This window comes from Lutjanus erythropterus, chromosome 6 (genome assembly GCF_056507025.1).
Source record: "Lutjanus erythropterus isolate fLutEry1 chromosome 6, fLutEry1.hap2, whole genome shotgun sequence".
NCBI classification, from domain to species: Eukaryota; Metazoa; Chordata; class Actinopteri; order Lutjaniformes; family Lutjanidae; genus Lutjanus; species Lutjanus erythropterus.
Genome location: NC_139322.1, coordinates 19,165,779 through 19,188,896, shown reverse-complemented (window position 1 = coordinate 19,188,896; position 23,118 = coordinate 19,165,779). Strand labels below are relative to the sequence as shown.

The 23,118-nt window shown below is 40.9% G+C and overlaps 1 protein-coding gene across 4 annotated transcripts in view; it reads left to right on the top strand.

The window, feature by feature from the left end:
* Positions 1-3,879: 3,879 nt before the first annotated feature.
* Positions 3,880-23,118, top strand: part of kmt2d (lysine (K)-specific methyltransferase 2D) — a 39,741-nt gene continuing 20,502 nt past the window's right edge. The window contains exons 1-33 of one of the 4 annotated variants that reach the window (XM_084721011.1): positions 3,880-4,497; positions 7,511-7,593; positions 7,919-8,030; positions 8,162-8,364; positions 8,516-8,625; positions 9,270-9,432; positions 9,905-10,073; positions 10,238-10,352; positions 10,558-10,736; positions 10,844-11,139; positions 12,079-12,192; positions 12,335-13,116; positions 13,243-13,356; positions 14,582-14,695; positions 14,809-14,913; positions 15,000-15,181; positions 15,455-15,619; positions 15,826-15,935; positions 16,072-16,116; positions 16,671-16,859; positions 16,964-17,143; positions 17,239-17,361; positions 17,827-17,948; positions 18,050-18,185; positions 18,286-18,375; positions 18,464-18,541; positions 19,113-19,271; positions 19,369-19,438; positions 19,643-19,881; positions 20,010-20,083; positions 20,688-20,738; positions 20,847-22,478; positions 22,561-22,728. In XM_084721011.1, coding sequence (XP_084577137.1) covers positions 7,545-7,593; positions 7,919-8,030; positions 8,162-8,364; positions 8,516-8,625; positions 9,270-9,432; positions 9,905-10,073; positions 10,238-10,352; positions 10,558-10,736; positions 10,844-11,139; positions 12,079-12,192; positions 12,335-13,116; positions 13,243-13,356; positions 14,582-14,695; positions 14,809-14,913; positions 15,000-15,181; positions 15,455-15,619; positions 15,826-15,935; positions 16,072-16,116; positions 16,671-16,859; positions 16,964-17,143; positions 17,239-17,361; positions 17,827-17,948; positions 18,050-18,185; positions 18,286-18,375; positions 18,464-18,541; positions 19,113-19,271; positions 19,369-19,438; positions 19,643-19,881; positions 20,010-20,083; positions 20,688-20,738; positions 20,847-22,478; positions 22,561-22,728 — 6,438 coding nt within the window. In that variant the 5' untranslated portion in view covers positions 3,880-4,497; positions 7,511-7,544. Of the gene's footprint in view, positions 4,498-6,204; positions 6,297-7,510; positions 7,594-7,918; positions 8,031-8,161; positions 8,365-8,515; positions 8,626-9,269; positions 9,433-9,901; positions 10,074-10,237; positions 10,353-10,557; positions 10,737-10,843; positions 11,140-12,078; positions 12,193-12,334; positions 13,117-13,242; positions 13,357-14,581; positions 14,696-14,808; positions 14,914-14,999; positions 15,182-15,454; positions 15,620-15,825; positions 15,936-16,071; positions 16,117-16,670; positions 16,860-16,963; positions 17,144-17,238; positions 17,362-17,826; positions 17,949-18,049; positions 18,186-18,285; positions 18,376-18,463; positions 18,542-19,112; positions 19,272-19,368; positions 19,439-19,642; positions 19,882-20,009; positions 20,084-20,687; positions 20,739-20,846; positions 22,479-22,560; positions 22,729-23,118 lie in introns of those variants that run through there. The other 3 variants (XM_084721013.1, XM_084721009.1, XM_084721010.1) reach the window with 3 other exon arrangements.

Genomic DNA, 23,118 nt, shown 5'->3' with positions numbered 1-23,118 from the left:
TAATCTACTGGAGAATTATCAAAAACCATATGACTTAATTCAGTATGAAACCAGTTTTATTTTTTAGGAACCACTGTCAGTAGGATGTCAGCTAATGTGCTGATCATTTTTCAGGTCTGAAAATAAATACAGATTTTGAGCTGAATATACTTGAAATGAAAAAGCTCTTTAAATTTATGTTAAGTTAAACGAAAAGGTTAGCTGATTCCACTGAATTCCCTTTACTGTGTATTTAAGTGTTGTGTGCTCAAATAGCTTATGAAAATTCTGAAAAAAAAAAAAAATAAATTAAAAATCAATCTGTTCACCAGTGGAAAAAAAAAGGGAAAAATTAAAGCTTTAACTAAATTCTTTGGGTGTGTATCAGTTGTAGTGTGTCTCTTAAATTTTATCACAAACAAAACATTCACAGTTTCAGATGACATTCAGAAGACAGTTCTTATTTAGTTACATAAAGCTTCAGCGCTCTAACTGTATTCACCCTGTTGATAAGAACTCCAACATTTTTTTCTTCAGTATTTCTTATCTGAGCCCCGAGGTGCACATTCTGCACATAGATGCCTCTGCACAAGCATTACCACAGACGTTTCACAGTGCAGGGTCAGATGCAGATCAACCCCCGTGCAGCAGGTGGTTGTTCACTGCTTATGTAGCACACAATGTAATGCAGATGAGCTGTCAGGCATTCAAATGTGTGTTCACTAACGTTACCTGTACATTTAAGATCTTTAGCAAGATGCTCTTGTCGACAGTTACTTTAAAGTGTTGAGTTGTAGTGTAGGAAAACCATTTACCTGTAACATTTCAGTGTTTGGCTCCAGGGCATGACAGCAGATATATTGTATGGTAGCTGATGTGGATTAAACCTGTGACCTTCTCATAAAGGGACAGACTGTTACCCAACCTAATTTTCTCTAAGTTCACAGGATCATTCCAGTGACATCCAAGCTTCACTGCGTGTACTGCCTCAGGCTTTTAGTTCACATTGAGGCACATGAATGGATGACATCGGGAGGATTTGCAAGAGCTGATAGTGCGCAGCTTAGTAGTCAACAGAACAAAAGGATCTTTTTTTCAACAAAATTCCTTTTGGGCTGTGCTACAATTTCTGAAAAATAAAAAAGAGTCTTGCTAACACTGTATTTGAAGGTGTGTGCACAAGTCACTACCCCTGTCATAACCATGCCATGATGCCTGTCATGAACCTGAAGGAGTCTTGATGAATATTGTCATTAAGTGTCATTCTGTCAATTATGTCATTTTCAAAGTTAACATTGTCTGGGATGTCTTTGCTATGACCACTTGACACTAATTAATCAAATAATGTCAAGTTTATGTATAAAGCATATTTAAAGCAATCGAGGTTGACCAAAGTGATGTACAGTAGAATAATGAAGATAAGAAATACAACGTGGTAAAATAGCAAGAACAGCAGAGATAACATAAAGATATCATCCCAAACACAAGTAGATAAATAGAGAAACAGATAAAATATTAAATGCAAACAAGCAAACAGAAATAAATAAATAAATATTTTAATAAATAAATACAGAAATAAATAAAAGTGAGAATACAACCATAAGGACACTCAAAAGCCTGAGAGAACGTGTGAGTCTTAAGTTTTGCTTTGAAAATATCAACAGAGGGAGAACACTTTATTGAAAAGGGTAGGCTGTCTTTGTTATGACAACTTGACATTAACCAGGACAAAAATGTCCTTGTTATGACAACTTGATATGACACAAGACAACATAACCTGTCAGTGTCTTTGTCATGACAACTTGACATTATCAGAGTGTTTTATGTTTTAACACCATATTAAACTGTCATGTGGGATTGGTTTTGATATTGGCTGTCACAAGACCATTATAACTGTGTCATGAATATTTTCCTTAACCTCAATTAAAGTGGTACATTTTGGATTTATCATAAGCATGTCATTAAGTTTTATTACACTGTCAAATGCTTTTGTAACAGTGTCATGAATAATTTTCTGGACTTCAACTAAAGCGTCACCATTTGGACTTGTCATAAAAGTGTCTTTAAATGTTATAAGGCCAGTTTGACAACAGTGTACAATACAAAGGTGATTTAGTTTACAGAGTTAGCTGATGGACTGACAGCAGTTGGCTACTAAAGTAGGCTAACAGCTGTCTGCTGTCATCTGTGGCTTGTGTTAGCCTGGTTAGCTGTGGAGCTAGCTGCCTAATTAGCTGACTCAGTGATCACATTTGCATGAATGTATTTATTTGGGTATATTTTTATACGGATATTTTGCTCTACACAAAATTTACTAATGGTCCAGTACTTGGGGGATGGGGGGCATTGGGGCAGATGAATAGGAATTTCACTAAACTGTTTTTTGTTCAAGTTGTAATTTTTGTGATATATATGAAAAATAAACTATAACAATAAAAGAGCAGTTCTCTGCACAACTTTCTTGAACCTATCTTTTCTGGGTCACTCATGCCACTGTGATTTTCTCACAGTGATAAGGCAAACTAATGATAAGGATGACCCACCTCCCAACCCCACCCCCAAAAAGAGCTGTGTTATGTTCACCCACAGTGCAGCCTACGTTATAACTGTTCCTTAACTTTAGTTTAAGGCTGGATTTGGACATGAACAAGTAATAAGCAAGTCCACATTTTTCTTTTGTCTGTTTTATTTTAAGTTATTTATCTAAATATACAGGCCTATATATTTAAATTCTTCTGCTAATCTACATTTTTCTTTTGTTTTTATTTAACATGTGCTCCACTGAATTTGCTAAAAATTAATTTAACTAGAGCTGCAACAATTAGTCAGTCAGTCGATTTGTTGTCAACTACTAAATTAAGTTGCCACCTATTTTGATAATTGATTAATTGTTTTGAGTCAATTCTTATGAGTTAATTCTATGTTCATATTCTTTGATTTCAAACTTCACTTTTTTGACCATTTTATGACATTTTGTGGAACAAAAACTAATTGATTAATCAAGAAAATTATCATCAGATTAATCAATGTAAAAAATAATCTAGTTGTTAATTATAAAATTATACAGTGTCAGAGGATAAATGTTTGTCTCCATTCTGCTGGAGGACTGAGCATATTGTCGGCATTTTAAACACTATATAGTCTTTTTTAAAGTCAACAGAATTATTTTATTTTCATCATTCATGATGAAAATCCACATGGATGAGTATCGCATATAACTTGGTACTAAGGCAAAACAATGCGGCCACAACTCATAAGTGTAGCTACACAATACTACACATCAGAAACTGGATAAATAGGGTTTTCTGGCGTTATTATCAGTGAACCTGCTGAAACTCGGTCAATGTTTATTTCAGATCATGGCAGATTCAAGTCATTTCAGCCAAATGCGCAATGCTTAGCAGTACAGAAACAGACGCAGAATAAGGAATTAGCAACCATGACGAAGACCTCAGCAGCCTACTTGTTTATGTTAATCACAAAATTAATTTCGGAGAATTATGAACCTAATCGAACTCAATTAGGTCGAGGCTGAGTATTTATCAAAACACATGCATTCATCTTCAGGCATGTCAAAAAAGCTTTGGTCTTACAATCATAACAATCTAATGAAAAATGGCTTCCCTGGATCCGAAAATCTAATGACCTAATATCTGATATCTACCATATTTCAGTGGTCCTAGCTCTCCAGATTAAAACCTTGTGTTGTGTCGTGATTGACCAACCTCGCACAAAGTTGTCCACTGTTGGACTAAAGCTGCAACACACTTGACTTGTATCTACAAATAAAACACTCATTTTGCTCGTCTTTTTGCATGAATTAATTTTTGACGTAGTTGTTATTAGCTAGCATAGCTAGCAGCGGCGGCTAGCCACTCGGCGGAACAGCCGTGTGTGCAGACGCAACGCAGTTCAGCGAAGTGAAGAGATGCTAGTGACCCATACAAGGGTGTCCATGCAAAGTTGAGCTGCAAATTTTAGGTAGATGAATGTCTGCAGACGACTGAAACTTAAAGCAAAAATGTATTTACTGTCGTGTCAACAAAGTTTAAAGTTGTAATTGTCGGATGCACTATTTTGTGCAAACTTGCAGTAGCTTTAACGACCTCGCGAGCGAGATTCCAGAACAGAGCAGAGGCTAGCTTATTAGCATTCAAGCTAAATCAACAAGCAACGAGTCAGATAGATAGATTTGGGATTATGAAACTGGGGAGTCTTTCTCGGGACTGGTTGAAGGCTTGTCTCAGTGCTTAATAGTCCCCTGACCACTCGACACAAAGCTCAAGTTGCTGGTTAGCTAGGTAACCCTAGCATTATCCATCCAATTGAAGAGCTAGCTTAGCTAGCACCACCGCACAGCCTGCCTTCCGCCGACGTGCACTTCCCCCACTCTCCCTCCAGCCGGCTAGCCGCAGCGTTAGTCCGGTACATAAAATGAAGCGACCAGCAGCATTTTGGGAAGCTGTGTGGCTGTTTGGATTTTGCTGATGTATGAGGAGACGATATTGTTTTTGTGAGGTGAGCTCTTTTAATTATGGCCTCTTTGAACTTCTTGCACCAGACATACCTAAAGACACACCAACCCTGACCTTAGACCGGGTAATGTTAGCTCGGCTTTAGCTGTTAGCTTCCACCAGATGGGGGGTGTCTACTTGCTGAAGAACTAGCTGTGGTACCTGGAAGCTAACTTTAGGTTGGAATATGTTTAACGTTGACGGTGTCCAATGTGTGATCCACATGGTAGCTGATTGACAATAGTAGAAGTAAGTGTGCCTGTGCATAAGATTTGATTTATTTCTCATAGTTTTGCCTCTTCGGGACACTTTGCTGCTACGTCACCATTGGTAGTTGTTAGCTTTTCCGTATCAGCCTGTCGTTAGTGACAGGGACCAGGCTATTTGCTGGACAGAACCAACCCTTTGAAGTCGGTGTTTACATTGAGGAATAGTGCTTAGCTCTGCAATTATTTAACTATAAAACCTCGATAGTTTTTTACCGTGGCACTGCAACAAACAGCATTAACATTATAAAATAAGAGCAAACATATTGACCGTTAAAGTTAAAGTAAAACATTAACACTTCATGGTAACTCAGTTAGCCAGGATGTTAAGACGTTAACTCAGCCAACATGTCATCACTTTTTGCTGTGGACAACTTCATTTTAGAGACAAAGCATTTTTAGTACTCTCATTAGCTGCGTTATAACATCAGTTAATGTTAGGGTTTGTAGGACTTGTGGTTTGACGTTAGTTTGTTGTCGATGAGAGTGTGTGTTTCCAGTGTTGCTGCCACCGAACACATTTATTACGTTATTAAGATGTAACGTGAACGCTTCACAGATAAATTAATTTGTGCATTCTGCCTTTAACAGCTTTCGGTGCCATTTGATAAACAACGTTTTAATGTCGCGCCATTAGATTAATAGTGCAGGTGTGCTGGAATATAGGCTGTGTACCGTTAAAGTACTGACTGGACAGGCATTGAAAACACTCTGGAATGATTTCAACAAAGATGTATATATGTAGGTATTGGTTTGGTGCTATAAATCATTACATTCAGATCTTAATTTGTGATGGAATCTGCTCTTATACATTATAAACACGAGAAAAGCGCACCCGTCCTCGGATCTGTTTTCAACTGCCTGAGTAACGATGAACAAGGAACATTTCGAAATATGTGATATCGTTAGCTCACAGGAAGGGGTTTTTTAGTATGACTGCACAGCTTTTGTTTTGTAATGTAAACTGAAAACACTGCGAGACTCTGAGCTGGATCTATATTTCATTGTCACATTGTCATTGTCACATTTATTGTCTTTTGAACCCACTGGGACAGAGCATATAGCTCGGCATCGTAGGCTTTTCACTCGATTAGTTATTTTCTAACATTCGGTGTGATATTAACATATTGGTGAAGCAATTCTGTACTGTAGTGTCGAATAAACCATGCAAGTCAAAGCCGATTGACCCTTCCCTTTAAAGTATCATCCGTTAATAGCTCTCAACGTTAAAAGCGTGATATGACTTCCTTTTATTATCTTCATGGATGAATGAATGTTGAGCCCGTCCAGTCCTGCATTGTTGTTTTACTGTATTTTTTTTTTAATGGCGTGAATCTCACAGCGGAACTAAAATGCGAGCGACAAAGGTTCCGCACGAGCGGAGTCCCGCTGCAACAGGAAGTTCTACACACGGAAGTTGTGTTTTCTTTGTGTATCCCGATTTATGGTTGTTTTATTTAGGAAAACACCATTTCAGTTTTATCATTTCGTGCTTTTTCGCGCAGCAGTTTCACCGATTTGGATTATGCATTGCTGGGTAAATAATAACTCGAATTGTTAAAGCGGTTTCCGATTGATCTGTCTCATGTAACCCTCGCGCTATTTTCATGAGTTTGCGAGAAAGCTCGATTGCATTAGTGCTAACGATAGTCAGATTAACACACGGAAATCATCTAAAGTGAGGACATAACAGCCATATTTAATTGGGTGCATTGTTCGTTCTAGGTCTTCATGTGAGAAGGGGCTTTGCATAGTTAAGTAGAGTGGTGTGGCAAGAAAAGATTGATTTTTAAGGGATTGCTTTTAAATGATGATAAACATATGTTGGCTTATGAACAGTGTCATTTTCTATCGTGGTAAGTAAGTAAGACCTCTTTGACACTGAGCTGTTATTTTTTTTATGGGAACAAATCTAAATTTCCCAAATTTAGTAATTTTTCCCATATCATTATCAGATTCCCAGAGTACATGAATGTATGTGGAAGTCATGTAAAACACTGTGCTCTGTATGCCACTGCTAAATGGTCACCTCTGTCCACAGACTTTCTGATTGGTTGGTTTTAATGTATCAAACTTACTGGACTTGTTCATTGTTATCTGTGTACATACATGTGTAGAAAAGCAAAATAAATATGGCCTCTGATCTCAAAATATTTTACAGATGCTGGTCCCCAAGTTAGAACAAAGCTAAGCAAATAAAGCCCATTCATCCTGGAATAATTTACAGAAGGACCTAAAATTGTCAGAGCTGATCACTAGGGGGGGATTTAAGTCAGTTTTAAAAGATTTAGAGAACGTTATCCTTGAGCAGTGTGATTGCACATAAATTTACACCGAAATAGTTTTAGATAAATGTACCTGCGTCATAATTCTGTTTTTTTCTTGGAAAAAAAATCATATTCCATATTAATTGGATATTGTGTTTCACCCTTTGTAGTATCTGGCAGTTGAATTTTTCTGTCTGTATTATTTGTTTATTGTTGTAACAATGTTTTATGCGTCCTTCTTGGCCAGGTCACTCTTGAAAAATAGATTTTATTGTCAATTAGGCTTTCACCTGTTTAAATAGAATATCTTTCATTCATAGAATATCTTTTCATTCATTACACAGCAATAGCCGACCTGATCTTAATGGCTTACCTAGTTAGCAGATAAAATGCACACAGATTGTTTGCACACTGAATTGTTTTATTAAAGCATTCTGCAGATTAACAGTTACAAGTTGATTCTACTTATGTTTTTAAATTGCAGATCTCTGTCAAGGAGGTCAAAATCAGTACAGGGGATGGACGAGCAGAAATCAAACTGCGAAGAGAATGACTCTGAACCAACAGGTAACATGTTCTTTTTTAAAATTTTCCCCTGTCCTAATGTACTCTAATTTAAATGTTCATTATTCTGCAGGAAGATGAATAATATCACATGTAGTTTTGCTATGATAGAGAAATGTAATTGGTTGAGAAAGAAGGATTTTGTTTTCTTTTCCCACAATAGAGATGTGTAAATGTAATTTTTTACTATAGGTTATTATTATAAATTCTTTTTATGACCCCATAGGAGATAAGTCAATATGGGTTTAGTGAGAATTATTTATTCTAAATATTTCATGCAGTGTTTGCAATAAATCAGTTCTTTCCTTTTTTCCCCCTCATTCTCTAGCTGATGACAATGCCCCTTCAAAGCAGCTTGTCTCCTCTGAGGAGGAGTCCAAAGCCCTTCCTGCTGCTGAGGATGTGTCTGGTGCTACTGCAGCCTCTTCCAGCACACCTGTGTAAGTTTTTCATTCAGATATTAAATGATTTTGTGTATACCTTTGTTGTCTTCATCTCAAAAAACTCCTCATGCAACACCGAAAACTGAACCTTTGTTTTTTTTTGAACAATTTTGCTTGTGGCTGTACAGAGAGAGCGTTCGAGCCTGTGCGCTTTGTAACTGTGTGGAGCGGAGCTTGCATGGACAGCGGGAACTGAGACACTTTGGCCCATCTTCAGAGCGGCCGACCCTCAAGCCATCAGCTTCTCCACTGCCTCAGCCTGGGAATGATGACCTGTCTTCCATTGGATTTTCCGACTCCCCCTGTCTGGCGGCACTCTTTGACGACTCAGGTTGAACTACCACTAGTATCATTAGTGTGCAATAATTAATTGCTATTAATTAGTCATATTATGGTTTTCCATCTAGTATAAATGTAGAACACAGATGCAGAATTGAAGTTTGGTTAGGAATTTTACTGATGTAGGGCTTTATAATGAACAGGGGGCTGTTGGGTTCATCACTGGTGTGCGGTATGGTCGGAGGGAGTGAAGCGGATGGAGAATGAGGAGCTGGAGAACGTGGATAAGGCCGTTATCTCAGGGACACAGCGGGTAAGTGCACTGTCCATTAGTGTTGTCATGATTCTGGAATTTCTAATTTTGATAGAATAATTTGGAAATTTAGAAGAGCTGTCGAATTGTCTTTATGTGAAGATTGTTGGGGCAGAAAGCACTGATGAGATTAATTGTATTACAGCTATAAGGTTCATGTAGCACTCGGTTTCAGTTGTTCATGATGTTGCACTGTTGAGTCATTGTTAAGTAACATTATATTTATTTTACTTCTGTAATGGCAGTAAAGATTTGTTTCCTTGCCTTGCTACAAGTTTTAGTGTGATGTTATAGCCATCGTGGTTACTGCGACAGCTGATGTTAAGTATTCAGTCAGAGTATGCCAATCTCATTTTACAGTTCTTAAATGCTTTAAGTTAACGCTGATTATCAGCTGGTTTTCCCACACTCCGCCCTCTTGCTGTTTCTTCTGTTGCTATCAGAGAGGAGAGGGTGAGAAAGTGCAGCTGTTACTGGTGTATTAACATCTTTTCAAATATTCAGAATTGATAGGTATTGAAAGATTGATATTTTTGACAACACTACTGTTCATAAACTTACTTAAGACAGTATTGTGTGGGAATACAAGGATCACCAGATGCTTCCTTTACAAAATCTGACTTGTTACTATTGGATTGTTTCAGCTTTGCGAATACTGCAAAAGGCTGGGTGCAACCATTCGATGCCATGCTGAGGGCTGCTCACGGTTCTACCACTTCCCCTGCTCGGCAGCCAGTGGATCCTTCCAGTCCATGAAGCAGTTGGTCCTCCTCTGTCCAGAGCACATAGACAAGGCAGAGGAGCTGGGTAAGAAAAGCAGACATTTTTGTGATTGTCATTACTTAGGAGACGCTCACTCACAGTATAAGGCCTGTGCTGTGTGCACATTACAAAGATGATGACAAGCTGTAAATATCATCAAACAGCACTCATGTCCAATTTCTGTAAGAGAACCTGTGTACTGATTTTGGTGTATCAAATGTGTACTGTTATTCTGCCAAGGCTTTGAACATGTTTATGCTCCTTGCTGTCATAAAATATCAGCTGCCTGCATAAATTAAACAAAATCAATCATTGGTGGTCTGTTTTCTACAACTTATCTTAAAAAGAAAATTTCACTAAACAATAGGGATCTTTAAAAAAATGGCTACTACCTACCTTGTGGTTATTACCTGCTGACTTCCATGTTGAAGTAAGAAGAACAAAAAATAAATCATACTAATGTGATATTATTTTTTATAATACTAACTCATATGTATTTTTTTTTTTTTTACAGCAGGTGAAGAATCTTGGTGTGCAGTGTGTGACTCAGCTGGGGAGCTCACAGACTTGCTGTATTGTACGGGTTGTGGCCTACATTATCATGCGGCCTGTCTGGAGATTGGTGCCACGCCCATCCAGCGGGCAGGATGGCAGTGCCCAGAGTGTAAAGTGTGTCAGACTTGCAGGTGAGTCCAATCATGTGAATCAAACTACCCTGCACAAGCTATTCTTAAGTCCTGCCCAGCATTTTGCATGATATTTGCATAGTTTTAAAAATACATTTATCCTATTGTACACAAAACGTATTTTCCACTTCCAAGAGTAATGTCTGGATTATTAATTTCCTCAGACAACCAGGGGAAGACTCCAAAATGTTAGTATGCGATGCCTGTGATAAGGGCTACCACACCTTCTGTCTCCAGCCAGCCATGGATTCTCTTCCATCTGATCCATGGAAATGCAGAGTAAGTCACATTTATCATTTACATCTGTAGAGAGATGTGAACTTTTCTTGGAAACCTACTATGAAAACAAGGTCACATTCTTCTTTGAAACAGAATCTTGCGGTCAGAAAATGTTTTTATTTATTAAGACATTTAAAGAGTTATCAATGTGTTTTTTTTGACCATTCATTTTTACATTTTCTCTCCATAATCTGTACTATTTCAGAGGTGTCGCGTATGTACGGAATGTGGTGTCCGTGGACTTGTGCTGCCTGGTTCTGCCCAGTGGTTTGACAACTATGCTGTGTGTGAAGCCTGTCAGCGTCACCGCAGCTCTACGTGTGGCGTGTGCAGCAAAGCTGCCAACCCATCTGTCACTCTGCAGTGCTGCAGCATGTGCCACAGGTTAGTTTAATGCACATGCGCAATAGTGTTCATTGGAGGAAGCTATCATGTGTGGTCTTCTAGCTCATATTGTCATAAAATATTTTCTGATGTCTTTGTTGTTTTAGGTGGGTGCACACTGAGTGTGCTCTACTGGGGGAGCTTCCAGAAGCCAAGTGCATTTGCCTGCTTTGCAAGGAGCAGCAGCCTGTCACTCAGCCGTATACAGCAGAGATACAAACCAGAGAGGCATCTGAAGAGACTGAAGGACATGTGGATTTGGTTGAGATGACAATCCAAACAGATGCAGAGATGGTGACAGAAGAGCACACAGACTTATCAGAGGTGACACCAGGACAGAGAGGCACGTCAGAGACGAGTCAGGCTGAAGGCACGACTGACAATGAGACACCCATGGAGTTGGGTAAGTCTGAGTCAGACATAGACATGAAACAATCAATATTATTGTGGTTTAAATGTTCTGAATGTGTTCAAAATATACTGATACATATACTGAAATCATTTTACAAAGTTTTATATTGATGATTTGAAATATCAGCATGTCCTTTATGATGTCAGTGTTTTTATTGGCGCAAAACAAACCTGTAGCTGACTTTCAGGGTTTGTCAGGTGCTTGAAATCCGTTTGAAAACGTTTGAAAAGTGCTTGGATTTTGGACAAATGGCTTGAAATTGCAGTTGCATGACTTTCATAATAAATTGCTGCCTGACTGTGTAGTTTGCTCTTTAGATAAAGAAATAAAGTAAGACAGATATTGGCTCAGCCAGATTGTAAAAGATCCCAGGTCTGCTTACAGAGAAGGGACACATTTTGAAACATGAAATTTTGTGTTTTTTTTCTTTCATTTGTCAACCTTTTGTAGAATTATATCATGAAACATAATATTGGTTGTTTAAAGCACAGTCACATCTGATTTAATTTGATAAAGAAGTTAATCATTTTGAGTATATGTATATAAATACGTGATTTACAACAGGTACCGGAAAGGTGCTAGAAAAGCTTGAAAATGTACCTTGAAAATTCTTGAAAAATGCTTGAATTTGACTTTTGAAAAAGGCGTTAGATCCCTGCACCTTGGTTAATGCTGGACAGTTTTATCACACTTGTTTTTCCAAGTGTGATAATCAAATACGCTTTCAAAGATAATTAAAACTGAGATGTAATACTAATCCTTTGTAATTTTACTGGAGTTTATCACGAAACTGGTAACGGTTTCATCTCTCGGACATAAGATAACACAAAGCCTACAAAACATGGCAGTCTTGAGTTTTATTGGACTAGTAAAAGACTGCACTGTTTATGTCCTAGGTGTTCCTATTTAAGTTAACTTCTTTTGACTTAGGGGTGGAGTCTGCAGGTGTTAAGACAACAGAAGTTGGGGAGATGATCATGGAAGAGCCAAAGGTAGCAGAAGAATCAACGTCTGGGGCAGCCGCTGCTCCACTCCAGTCTACAGGTAAACACAGAACACACTGTAGACATCATATTTGAAACTGAACACAAAGCAGTACTTTATTATGATGATGGTGTGCTGTAACTAATGATAGATTTGTAAATGTTAACTCTAATAACCACGCATTCCTTAATCTCAAATGTAGAATGTGCAACAACAGAACAGGGGCCCACTTGTCTACCCGCTGATGAACAGAAAGCAGAAGAGGCAGTCAGCCAGGTGACCCAAGCCACCCCTTCCCAGGACCCCACAGCAGAGACACAAGTTGAGCCACCGGTGTCACAGCAAGGCCCTGAACAAATGGAGGTGGAGAAGGAGGAAGAGAAGCAGAAGACCACTCCCTCAGTGGAACAAGAAGTATCGTCAGAGTTATTAAGTAGTGACTCTGATGGCAGGCCAGTCACAGAACCATCCAGCAAGGATCCACCAAAGTTACCAGCTTCTCCTGCCTCTGTGGATAAAACCGAGTGTTTGACCGTGGCTGATGAGCAGGAAAGAAGTCCATCTCCCTCTCCTCTTTCTTTATCAGTAGACACACAGGAGGCCCTCTCTGCTGCTGAAATGGAGGGGAGGTTACTACCTCACTCTGAGGAGGACGAGGAAGAAGAGGATGATGACCCAATGAAAGGAGAAGAACATAATGTGGACATGAAGCAGGAACTGCGGGAGCGAGGTGTTAAGCCGGAGTTGCTGCTGGACGAGATGTCCAACATGAGCCATGGAGACGAGAGCAGCAGTGGATTTATGGGTTCTCCTGGAGAGCCTGATCCTCAGCTCTCTATGGAGCTCGGGCTTGTATCTGCTGGTCGCTCACACACAGATAACCTGCTCACTGAGACTGACGACTCACTTCCCTTCGAACCCCTCAGAAGCGACAGAGAGAAGGCGAAACGCAGAGGATCGCCAGGCCGCTCACGGGTCAAACAGGTGAGGTCGCCATGTACAAGCTGGTCTGTGTTTATGTCTGACACGGCTGACATTTAACTTTTAGCTGTTTTCATAATGTCATCATGACATGACTTGACAATGCTGTGTTTTTAATTCTGCTTGCAGGGGCGAAGCAATAGTTTTCCTGGGAAGCGTCGACCTCGTGGAGGTGGTGGAGGTAGAGGACGTGGTGGGAGGTCACGCCTCAAAGCCATGGCCTCCTGCATTGATGCCTTCTTGGTGAGCTGTGAAGTTCTCCGATTTTCAGCATTTTTGCTATTGCACTACTTTAAACTTATGCTTAAAGACATTTCGGTACAGGTTTAGCTAGTTTTAATTCTTTTTAACACTATAAAACTTGAGGGAGCATTTTGTATTCATTAAAAATTTAGTTTTTTTCACATTAAGAAATGCTTAGAACAGTTCCCTGCACTTTTTGTTTTAAGATACGTTAAAGCGATAGTTCACCCAAAAATTTAATTTCACCCAATATCTTCTCACCTCTGTACTGATGTGAGGATGGGTGAACATCTCCAGTTCACAAAACACTCCTGGAGATTCAGCGGAAAACACTGTTGCAGCCAAATCCAGTACAATTGAAATGAATGGTGACCAGTTTTAAAATGCACAAAAAACAAACACAAAAAAACACAAAATGTCTCCATACTGGAGATGTTCACCCATCCTCACTTCAGCACAGGGGTGAGAAGATATTGAGTGAAATTTCATTTTTGGGTGAACTATCGCTTTAAGTTCTGTTTTAATTAAACAAATGCTTAAAGGCATTTGAACAGAATTTGTATGGAGTCCATGTTTATGATAGACCTTTCCTTATTTTCTCTATTTTTTTTGTTGGACAGCTTATATGGCCGTGATTTTTTTCAGAATTCCAGCTATATAGAACAACTACCAGACATATGTTATAAATAGCCATATCCAGTTAATTTCTTTGTCCTTTCCTCATCCACACACATAAGGGATGTTACGAAAGATGCCAAATTTTAAATGCTAATTTCACTGCATTACTGTTTAATTCAGCATGCAGCAAACTTATAGAATATAAAATAATAACAAGTAATTCACTTTGTCTTTTTGGCAATATGCTACTTTTATTTTTGATATTTTATATGGTCTATTTAATATATTTTGCACTGGACATTGTCTGTTTATATTTTCATCTACCAGACAACTACATGTGATACTGGCAAAAAGTTGGCATATGTTGGCTAACATAAACCCTTGTTACTGGGATAATGTTATTCAAAATTTTAACACCAATGGTTTCAGTTTTGCCGAAAATATATATTGGTTATCTGTTTCTTTGATTAATCATAATCATTATTGGTATTGGCCCTGAAAAAAATGGGGTGATCTCTAACTTGGTCATTGCCCCTGTTTTTATTATTTGTCATTTAATTACATTTTTGGCAATAAGTTTGTAACTGTTAAATCCCCTTGTCCACAGCTAAGCATGACCTCAGACACTGGAATAAGTAAGGAGGAAGATGATGAGGAGGATGACACCATGCAGAACACAGTGGTTCTTTTCTCAAACACTGATAAATTTGTCCTGCTCCAGGTACAGCTATTGTTACAGTGTGATATTTTTAATTACCCTGAGGCATCAACACAAATGGACTCTTTGTTCCCCCTCTTTAATTTCTCCTTCTCATTTTCTCTTCTCTGTTTTAGGATATGTGTGTTGTGTGTGGCAGTTTTGGAAAGGGTGCAGAGGGCCAGTTGTTGGCATGTGCTCAGTGTGCCCAGTGTTATCATCCTTACTGTGTGAACAGCAAAGTAAGCATAATGTCATCTTTTGATTTTCTGTTATTTATCACTGTATTTTCTAAATCCAGATAGCTTAAACCCGACATTTCCTGCAGATCACCAAGACGATGCTCCGTAAGGGCTGGCGCTGTTTGGAATGTATTGTGTGTGAGGTGTGTGGAAAGGCTTCCGACCCCTCCCGTCTGCTGCTGTGTGACGACTGTGATGTCAGCTATCACACCTATTGCTTGGATCCACCCCTGCACAATGTTCCCAAGGGTGGTTGGAAGTGCAAATGGTAAAAAAAAAATATTAAACTCCTAAGAGCACAATGCTTCGTTCAGCCTTGTAGTTTTGAATGGGGTCAAATGGAAATGAATACATGTAAATTTGCATATTATGTAAAACACTCATGCCACAGTCCTGCATTAGCAATTCAGAGGCCTGTCCCTTTGCCTCCTGCTTCTTTAGCAACAGAAAAATTGTTACACCACTCACATCGAGATCTGTATTTTAATATTGTATATATATGTGTATAATTATTAAAGAGTGCTTCATTGTTTCTGTGCAGGTGTGTGTGCTGTGTGCAGTGTGGTTCCAACTCACCAGGTTTCCACTGTGAGTGGCAGAACAACTACACCCACTGTGGCCCCTGCGCCAGCCTTGTCACTTGTCCGGTGTGCAGGGAGAACTTCATGGAGGAGGAGCTGCTGCTGCAGTGTCAGTACTGCGATCGGTGGGTGCTGCTCATTAGATTTACACATGCACATATCAGCCACAGAAACTGAGGTATTCATGAGAGCACAGCTAATGAAGACAAGCGGGGAATAGATTATTTATGTATTTTTCATGTCATGAATTATTCTGTAACATCTTGGATATTTGTGGTGTGATCTGTTATGAAAAGTATGCGTATCAATGTATTTCTGTGTGCCTGTGCAGATGGGTCCATGCTGTCTGTGAGAGTCTGTACACAGAAGATGAGGTGGAACAAGCTTCTGATGAAGGCTTTGCATGCACATCCTGCACCCCATATGTTCCAAAACCTGTGGGTAAGTCTCAGAACGCCCCCATTTTATAACTGATGATAGGAAAACTGTGGTTTCAAAAATATACACAGGATATTTTTGTATGTACTAATGAATTTCTTTTGCTTTCTCTACCTGCTTTTGGTATTTTTTTCCACAGTAGTAGAGTCCGCCATTATGGCTTCGATAAAGATCAAAGAGCCAGGTTAGTGAATTTTGTTTAAAGACTGTTTTTCCCTATGTTAGCGTTTGGTCAGTAACTTGGACGTGCAGCCATGTTGGATGTGCTGGGATGTAAACAACAGAATGGATTATTTGATAAACATTCAATTTAGGCTGACTTTAGGATGTCTAAACCACCGAAAAATGTTTAGGAAAACATGTGGAAGCTGCTAAAACTTACAGAGGAGGACTTGGCCAGCAGGGAATGGTGCAATATTTTCAGATACTAAGAAAGAAACAAACTGTCATGAACATATAAATAATTAAAATGTAATTTAAGATGTCAACTGTGTAGTTATTCTTACAAGCTTGTATTTGGTTGACCAAAATGGCCATTTTGAGCAACAAAAATCAGGAAAAATTGTGAGTTTGGTTGCGTTGCTGACATTCAGTACCTCCAATATTGCCAACCTCTGGATTGATTATGTGCTGTGAAAACACACTATGCATACTTATTATTGCATTGCATTATACTATGTTGTCATCCTTTATTTGTTTTATCATGAGTCACTCAGATACTCAAACATCACTTTACAGAGCCCCAGTTCTACCGGTTGGAGGGTGTGTGGCTGACGGAGTCAGGTATGTCCCTGCTGCGCAGCATCTCCATGTCTCCCCTGCACAAGCGACGGCAGCGTCGCTCTCGTCTCGGCACTCTGTGTTGTGAAGGAGGTTCTGATGGGATGGACCTGAGGGAAGTCGAAGGAGATGGGGAGGAAGGAAAAGGTTTGTGCACTCTCAGCTCATCCAGTCTTGTATGAACAATTTTCAGGGGTGTTTTGCTCCTTTTTAAAATTAAGACTTTGTGCCAAATCAATGTTATGCTGCAGGGGAACCCATGGAATGTGAATCCAAGCTGGAAAACCCAGGGAGCCCTGACAGAGAAGGTGGTGCCGAGAGGGATGCAGGTGCAGAGGGAACTGAAGGCATGGCTGACTGTGAGGGTCTCAAAGGAGGAGCAGAGGAGACAGAGGACAGCAAAAAGAGAAAGCGGAAACCTTACAGGCCTGGTATGTTAACCAGAATGTCAGCAACTCATAACATCCACACAGATGTCTGAGCATCCACAAAATATTTACAAATATTTTATTCAAAATTCTACCAGGAATTGGAGGCTTCATGGTGCGACAAAGGAAGTGTCACACGCGGATGAAGAAAGAATTTTTTGCCCAGTTGGCTGGAGAGACTATGTTGGATGGACAGCCAATAGAGAGAACCATCGATGAAGGTTCGTGACAGCAGATTGTTGAATTTCTTTTTCATCCAATGTTTCAGTTTGTTAATAAAATAACAGAATTCTCATACAGTTGATGTCAGAAATTATGGCTAAATGGGATGGGGGTTCACTTCCTTACGAAGGAAATTTTTAAGTTATCGAATTGGCTGTTTGGAAAAAACTTACAAAGATTACATTTGTACAATGAAAAATTAAAATTTAAGACATTTTCCCAGCTACAGAACATGGTACCCTTTGCTTATGGCCGTTCCTCACTAAGGTTGCATTCAGCCTTGTGTGAAAAAATGGAGCCATCTCATAACGTAGAGGGATTAAGCAAATCCTTTTTAAATGCATGACTGTTTTTGATCTGAATCCCCTCATCATCCTTCCATTACTAGAGGCAGCATGGAAGTATGTGTTTTTAGTGAATATTTTAAGTTTGGGAAACTGAATATTATGGTTATACATGCGCAGGACCCCACCCTGACACAGATAACATAATGGATCCTAAACCGGTGGAGGGTGAGGAGCAGGCCAAGAAACGTAGGGGCCGGAAGAAGAGCAAACTTGAGGACATGTTTCCAGCTTATCTCCAGGTTTGTCATCTGTCTACGCCCCACACTTCAAACATTTTTTTTTAACTTATGGTGTCCAGTGACATATTGTTTGTATCTTTAATGTTTGTAATTCTCTACAGGAGGCCTTCTTTGGGAAGACACTAATAGACTTGAGTAAGAAAGCCGTGATGATACCTCCAGGGCAGAGGCCAGGCGCATGCCTCGTCCGACCTTCATTACCAGCACCGACAGGGCTTAAACCTGCTGCCCCAGAGAGTAAGAACACTAGCTTGACCTGTGACACATGAAAGCTATGTGACACTGAGTGTGGAAAAGGTTAGATCATGGTGTGTGACCTTTGTGCTTCTCTCACTAGCTGATGCCAAGGATCGTGTGGTGAAAGGTGAAGGTTTTCCTCTCAAGCAAGAAGGGGGTGAGGACCCCCAGGCTCAGGGAGAAGGTGCAGGTAAGAGTCTGATTGGGCTCTGATGCCACTGTTTTATTATTATAGTCTTGAAGTGATTGCAGGTTGTATTAAAATTTCACATCCATAGGAGCTTCTGCACCATCCTCATTGCTGAAGGACCAGGCGTCAACTGATCCTCAAGACTCTGATGCAGAAAAAAGTGAAGGTACTCTTTGAGAGAATACTTGTGTTTAGATTAGGGGTTCTCAAAGTTTTGATTAATGAGAGCCAATTTAGGGAGCTGGTATATGACTTAGGGCCACACAGGAAAATCAATGAACTTCTTGTAGGATTTGTTATCGGTCTCATCATTGCGCTTAACATAAAATTCCTAGGGGACCAAATTCCCATATTTGTGGATAAAGGTACATCACTGTCTACGAGGTCCAATGAAGTAAGATGTGATTCAGTTAATTCATACAGTGTTTTGTTGCACTGTTTTTTCTTTCATCTAACTTCCACATCAAACTGAAATCGCTTACTTTAGCTAACACCACTAGCATTGATGACAAAGTGTGTTTCCATGCAACCACTGGCTTCCTACAAGTTGTTAATCTGGCAGACACTTTTTAAGAGGGCACAGTTTGATGCAGTAGATGAGTAGTGTGTTAAATGTAGGCTACTGAAAATATTGAAATGCACTTGGAGAACCCCTGGTATATACAGTATGCAACATTAAATTGAAGAAATATTTGAAATCTGATGTTAACATCATGCTTTATGGAATGTCATTACAGGTCTTCCGCAGGGGGTGGAGAGTCAGGACTCTGAGCAGTTCTTCAGGAAGGTTCTGGGGGTGTCAGACGGCGCCTCTTTGGGGGGCATGAAGCCCATCTTGGAGGGCAGTAAAGGAGAACTCAATCGTAGCGCTCTGCCGCAGAGAGCTCTCCTCTCAGGTGTGTGTGAGGGGATGCCTGCAGATGATCATATTACAACTTTGAGGCTCAAAACCATGTTCATTCTATGATTGAGAAACTTGAAAATCTCTTACAGGGTCCCTGCCCTCAGCTGGAATGATGGACGCCTTCCCTGGCCTCTCTCAGTCACCGTTCTTTGACATGCGGTACGACCAATACAGAATTACCTTGTGCATTTTATTTTCCAACAAGCTGTTATGTAGTTGTGCAACAACTTATGCTGTACATCACAGCATAAAAGTAGATGGAATTTATTTTTTTCCAACGTAGAATAGACTTTTGTTCCTGTTGTTGACACATGCAAGCCTTTTATTTTATGCATTACATTTACCCTCTTGTTTGATGTACAGGGACCGAGGAGGACTGTTCAGTCCAGATGGGGGTGAAGAGAGCCCATGGGCCACTCCCTCTACCCCAGCAACCCCCTCCTCCCCACCAACACCCACTGAGGCAGAGGGTGATGGGCTGTCTTACAACCAGCGCAGTCTCCAGCGCTGGGAGAAAGACGAGGAGCTGGGAGAACTCTCAACCATTTCCCCCGTTCTTTATGCCAATACCAACTTTCCCACTCTCAAACAGGACTACCCAGGTGAGTGGAAGAAATGCTATACCAACATGTACAACCTATTATTAGACCAGTCATGCTTTCTCAAAGTAAGTTTTATATCATCACTGTTGGATGTTGAGCAGATTTTTAAAACATTTCTCCTGTCACAGACTGGGCTAGTCGCTGTAAGCAAATCATGAAGATCTGGAGGAAGGTGTCAGCTGCTGACAAGGTTCCATATCTGGTAGGTTCTGTTTGATTTGTTGCTGTTGTTGTTCCTCCAGTTCTGTTTAACACAAATTTCTTAAATGTTTTTGTGATGCCTGACTCTTGGTTTTGATCATATTCTCCCTGGTAACTCATGGTGTCTTCTAGGGGTGTAACAATACATCGATCTGGGTCAATATATCGATTCAATGTTCAGTGATCCAATATGATTGATGCAGAGTAAAAATAATCATCTATATTCTCATCATTAAAACATGCCTTTTTTTAGTTTTATGTCATATCACAAATGCCTGGAGGAGTTCAGACATAATAATGTTGTAACATAATTTGGTTATTTTTTTGGTAGTTTACATAAATGTAATTAAATGTGTTAAAAAGACATGATATCAGTTGATATCAGTGACAGGCCCTGAATTGACTCAAATCGAAATCATGTCATGGCTGACCCCTGGTACTCTTAGTGCTCTTCTCATGCCATAGCCCTGAATGTTGTGTCACGTTTTCCACATTGTAATGAATATCGATATTTTTCAAGGTATTGTATGAAATTGAGAAATTCCAGCATTTTGACATTAAAATTCTTTGATATTTTTATCTTAATATCTAATTTCTTTCTGTAGCAAAAGGCCAAAGATAACCGAGCAGCTCAGAGGGTCAACAAGGCACAGAAGGTGAGTTAAAGCATCTGTTTATTGTCAAGGTGACTGAAAGGTCTGAGGATGTTTCATTAAAGTTGCGATGCAGATCATTAATGTTTCCTCTTCACCCTCTTCTCACAGCAGGCAGAGAGTCAGGTGTGCAGACCAATCAAGACAGAGGCAGGGCGTGTGAAGGGAGAACGGCCCAGTTTACACCTCCAGATCCCTCCACCTTCAGGCTCTGCATCAGTCTCTTCCCAGCCGAGCTCTGCTGAGAGCCCATTTCCCTTCCCTCCAGATTCAGGATCATCCTCTGTCTTTTTCTCAGACGGACCTGTTAAGACCCCCGGGTCAGCTGAAATCCGGACAGATCCCTTGGCTAAGTTTCCTCCTCAGTCACCCCATTCCCACTCCCACCCAACCACACCCTTCTCCTCCCATGCTGGGGCCAGCCCCTTGCAGGCCTCTTCCTCAGGTTATTCCGCTTCCGGCCCACAGGGTCCTCCTCAGGGACGGCCAGCCAGTCTTGGCCCCTTCGACATGCAACCAGGAACTCCTGGAACCCCCAGACGGGCTCAGCAGGTTGACCCCTACTTCAGATCACAGCTGCAGCAGCAGCAGGGTCATCTACCACAATCACAGCAGGGCTCTCAGGAGTCCCTTGGACCTCCTGAAAGTCCTCACTCAAGAGGTGCTGGGCTTGGGGAGTCACCCATATTCTCGCCACCCCACAACACCCACTATGGAGACCCTTGCAGAAACCAGCAAGGGATGGGACGGCCAGAATATGGGTCATCCCCATCACCCTCTGCAGTTGCTTCCTCACCTGCAAGCACAGGGCAGTACAGGGCTGATATGAGTGCACCTTCTCCACGCTCCTCTGCAGTTGGAAGACCTGACCTGTCCACTGGCTCCCCTGCTGGGATGCTGGAGTCTGGGGATGGTTTATTCAAGGCACCTATGACACCACGGATGCACCAAGGGGAGGGTGGGGGACTTCATCCTGGAGCTTCCCCTAGCCACCCCTCTGAAGGCTACAGACAGTCTCCTTCCCACCCTTTCTCTGACCCCCACTCTCAGCCACTGCAAACACCCAGACCGCAGTCAGGCGACAACTGTTCTCTTGGACCACAGAGACACCCTCAACAGGAACTTTGCCCGAGAGTGCCCTCCAGCCCACAGTCCCAGGGCAGCTCTCAGTCTCCCCACACTCCTGGTGGCCTCTCAAACGATGCGTACTCTGTCCAGTCTCCTGCCACCCCTCGTTTCCAGTCCCCAGACCCTTGTTCTCAACCACCATCACGGCCACAGTCTAGAGACCCTTTTGCTACTATCCACAAACCCCCTCGTCCCTCCTCTGTTGCCTCAGAGGGAACGGCAAATTACAAAAGCTCACCTCATCCTAACCAGCCACCTCCACCCCATTCCACCAACAGCTCCTTAGGGGATCCTCTCTCTGGTAAACCATCAGCACCTCCAACTTTCAGCCGCAGCCCGAGCACGGGAGGCTTCCAAATAACCCAACAGCAGAGTCAGATGTTACAGGGTCAGCTTCAGCAACCACAGCCACCAACTCAGCAGACTATGGGGGCAGACAGCTTCAGCTCCAGGGCACCGCCTCCCTCTGGATCTCAAGAACTACCAGCTGTTCGCCCTCCAGATGGACCTCATCAGCCAGCTTTGCCAGGAACTCAAGAGATGCCTGACATCTCAGCAGCACAGGACCCTGCATTAGTAGGCCTTAGCCCCTCTGAGCTGGAGAAACACAGACAGGTATCAAAATATTAACCAGTGAGCAGTCATTCCATACACCTCTGAAGTGTTTTTGCTAATCATTGCTTCTTATGTTCTTTAGCGCCAGAGACTTAGGGAATTCTTAATCAGACAACAAATGCAGAGAAATTCCATTCGACAAGAGAAGGAGGCTGCTGCTGCTGGCAGTGCATCACCAGGCTGGTCTGGAGGAGAGATGGGAAACTTTCAACAAGACAAGGCTCATAGAGCACCACCACCCTATCCACAGGTACACACCTTGGAGAGAATGCCACAAACCTTACAAATGTACAATGATATAATAATGATAGTTTATAGAAGCAGGAAAAAGCCGATAGCCAGTTAATCGGCCAATAAAAATTGACAAGGTCGGAAATGAACAACTTTGAAATGAAAAACTTTGGCTTTATTGGAAACTGTTGAACTGAAAATCTATGTCAAAGTAATAAATGTCTAAATAAATAAAGCTGGATCAGTGAACATAAAACTTAAAGTAATAAATACAGAGCAGAAGTGATCAAATGATCAGCCATGGGTCTATAGTTGTACTAGTCTTCCACTTACAGGTAGCCAAAACAAAACAGAGACAGAATATCTTCACTATCAGTGTAATGCATTAATGTTGCTATTCCATAACCAA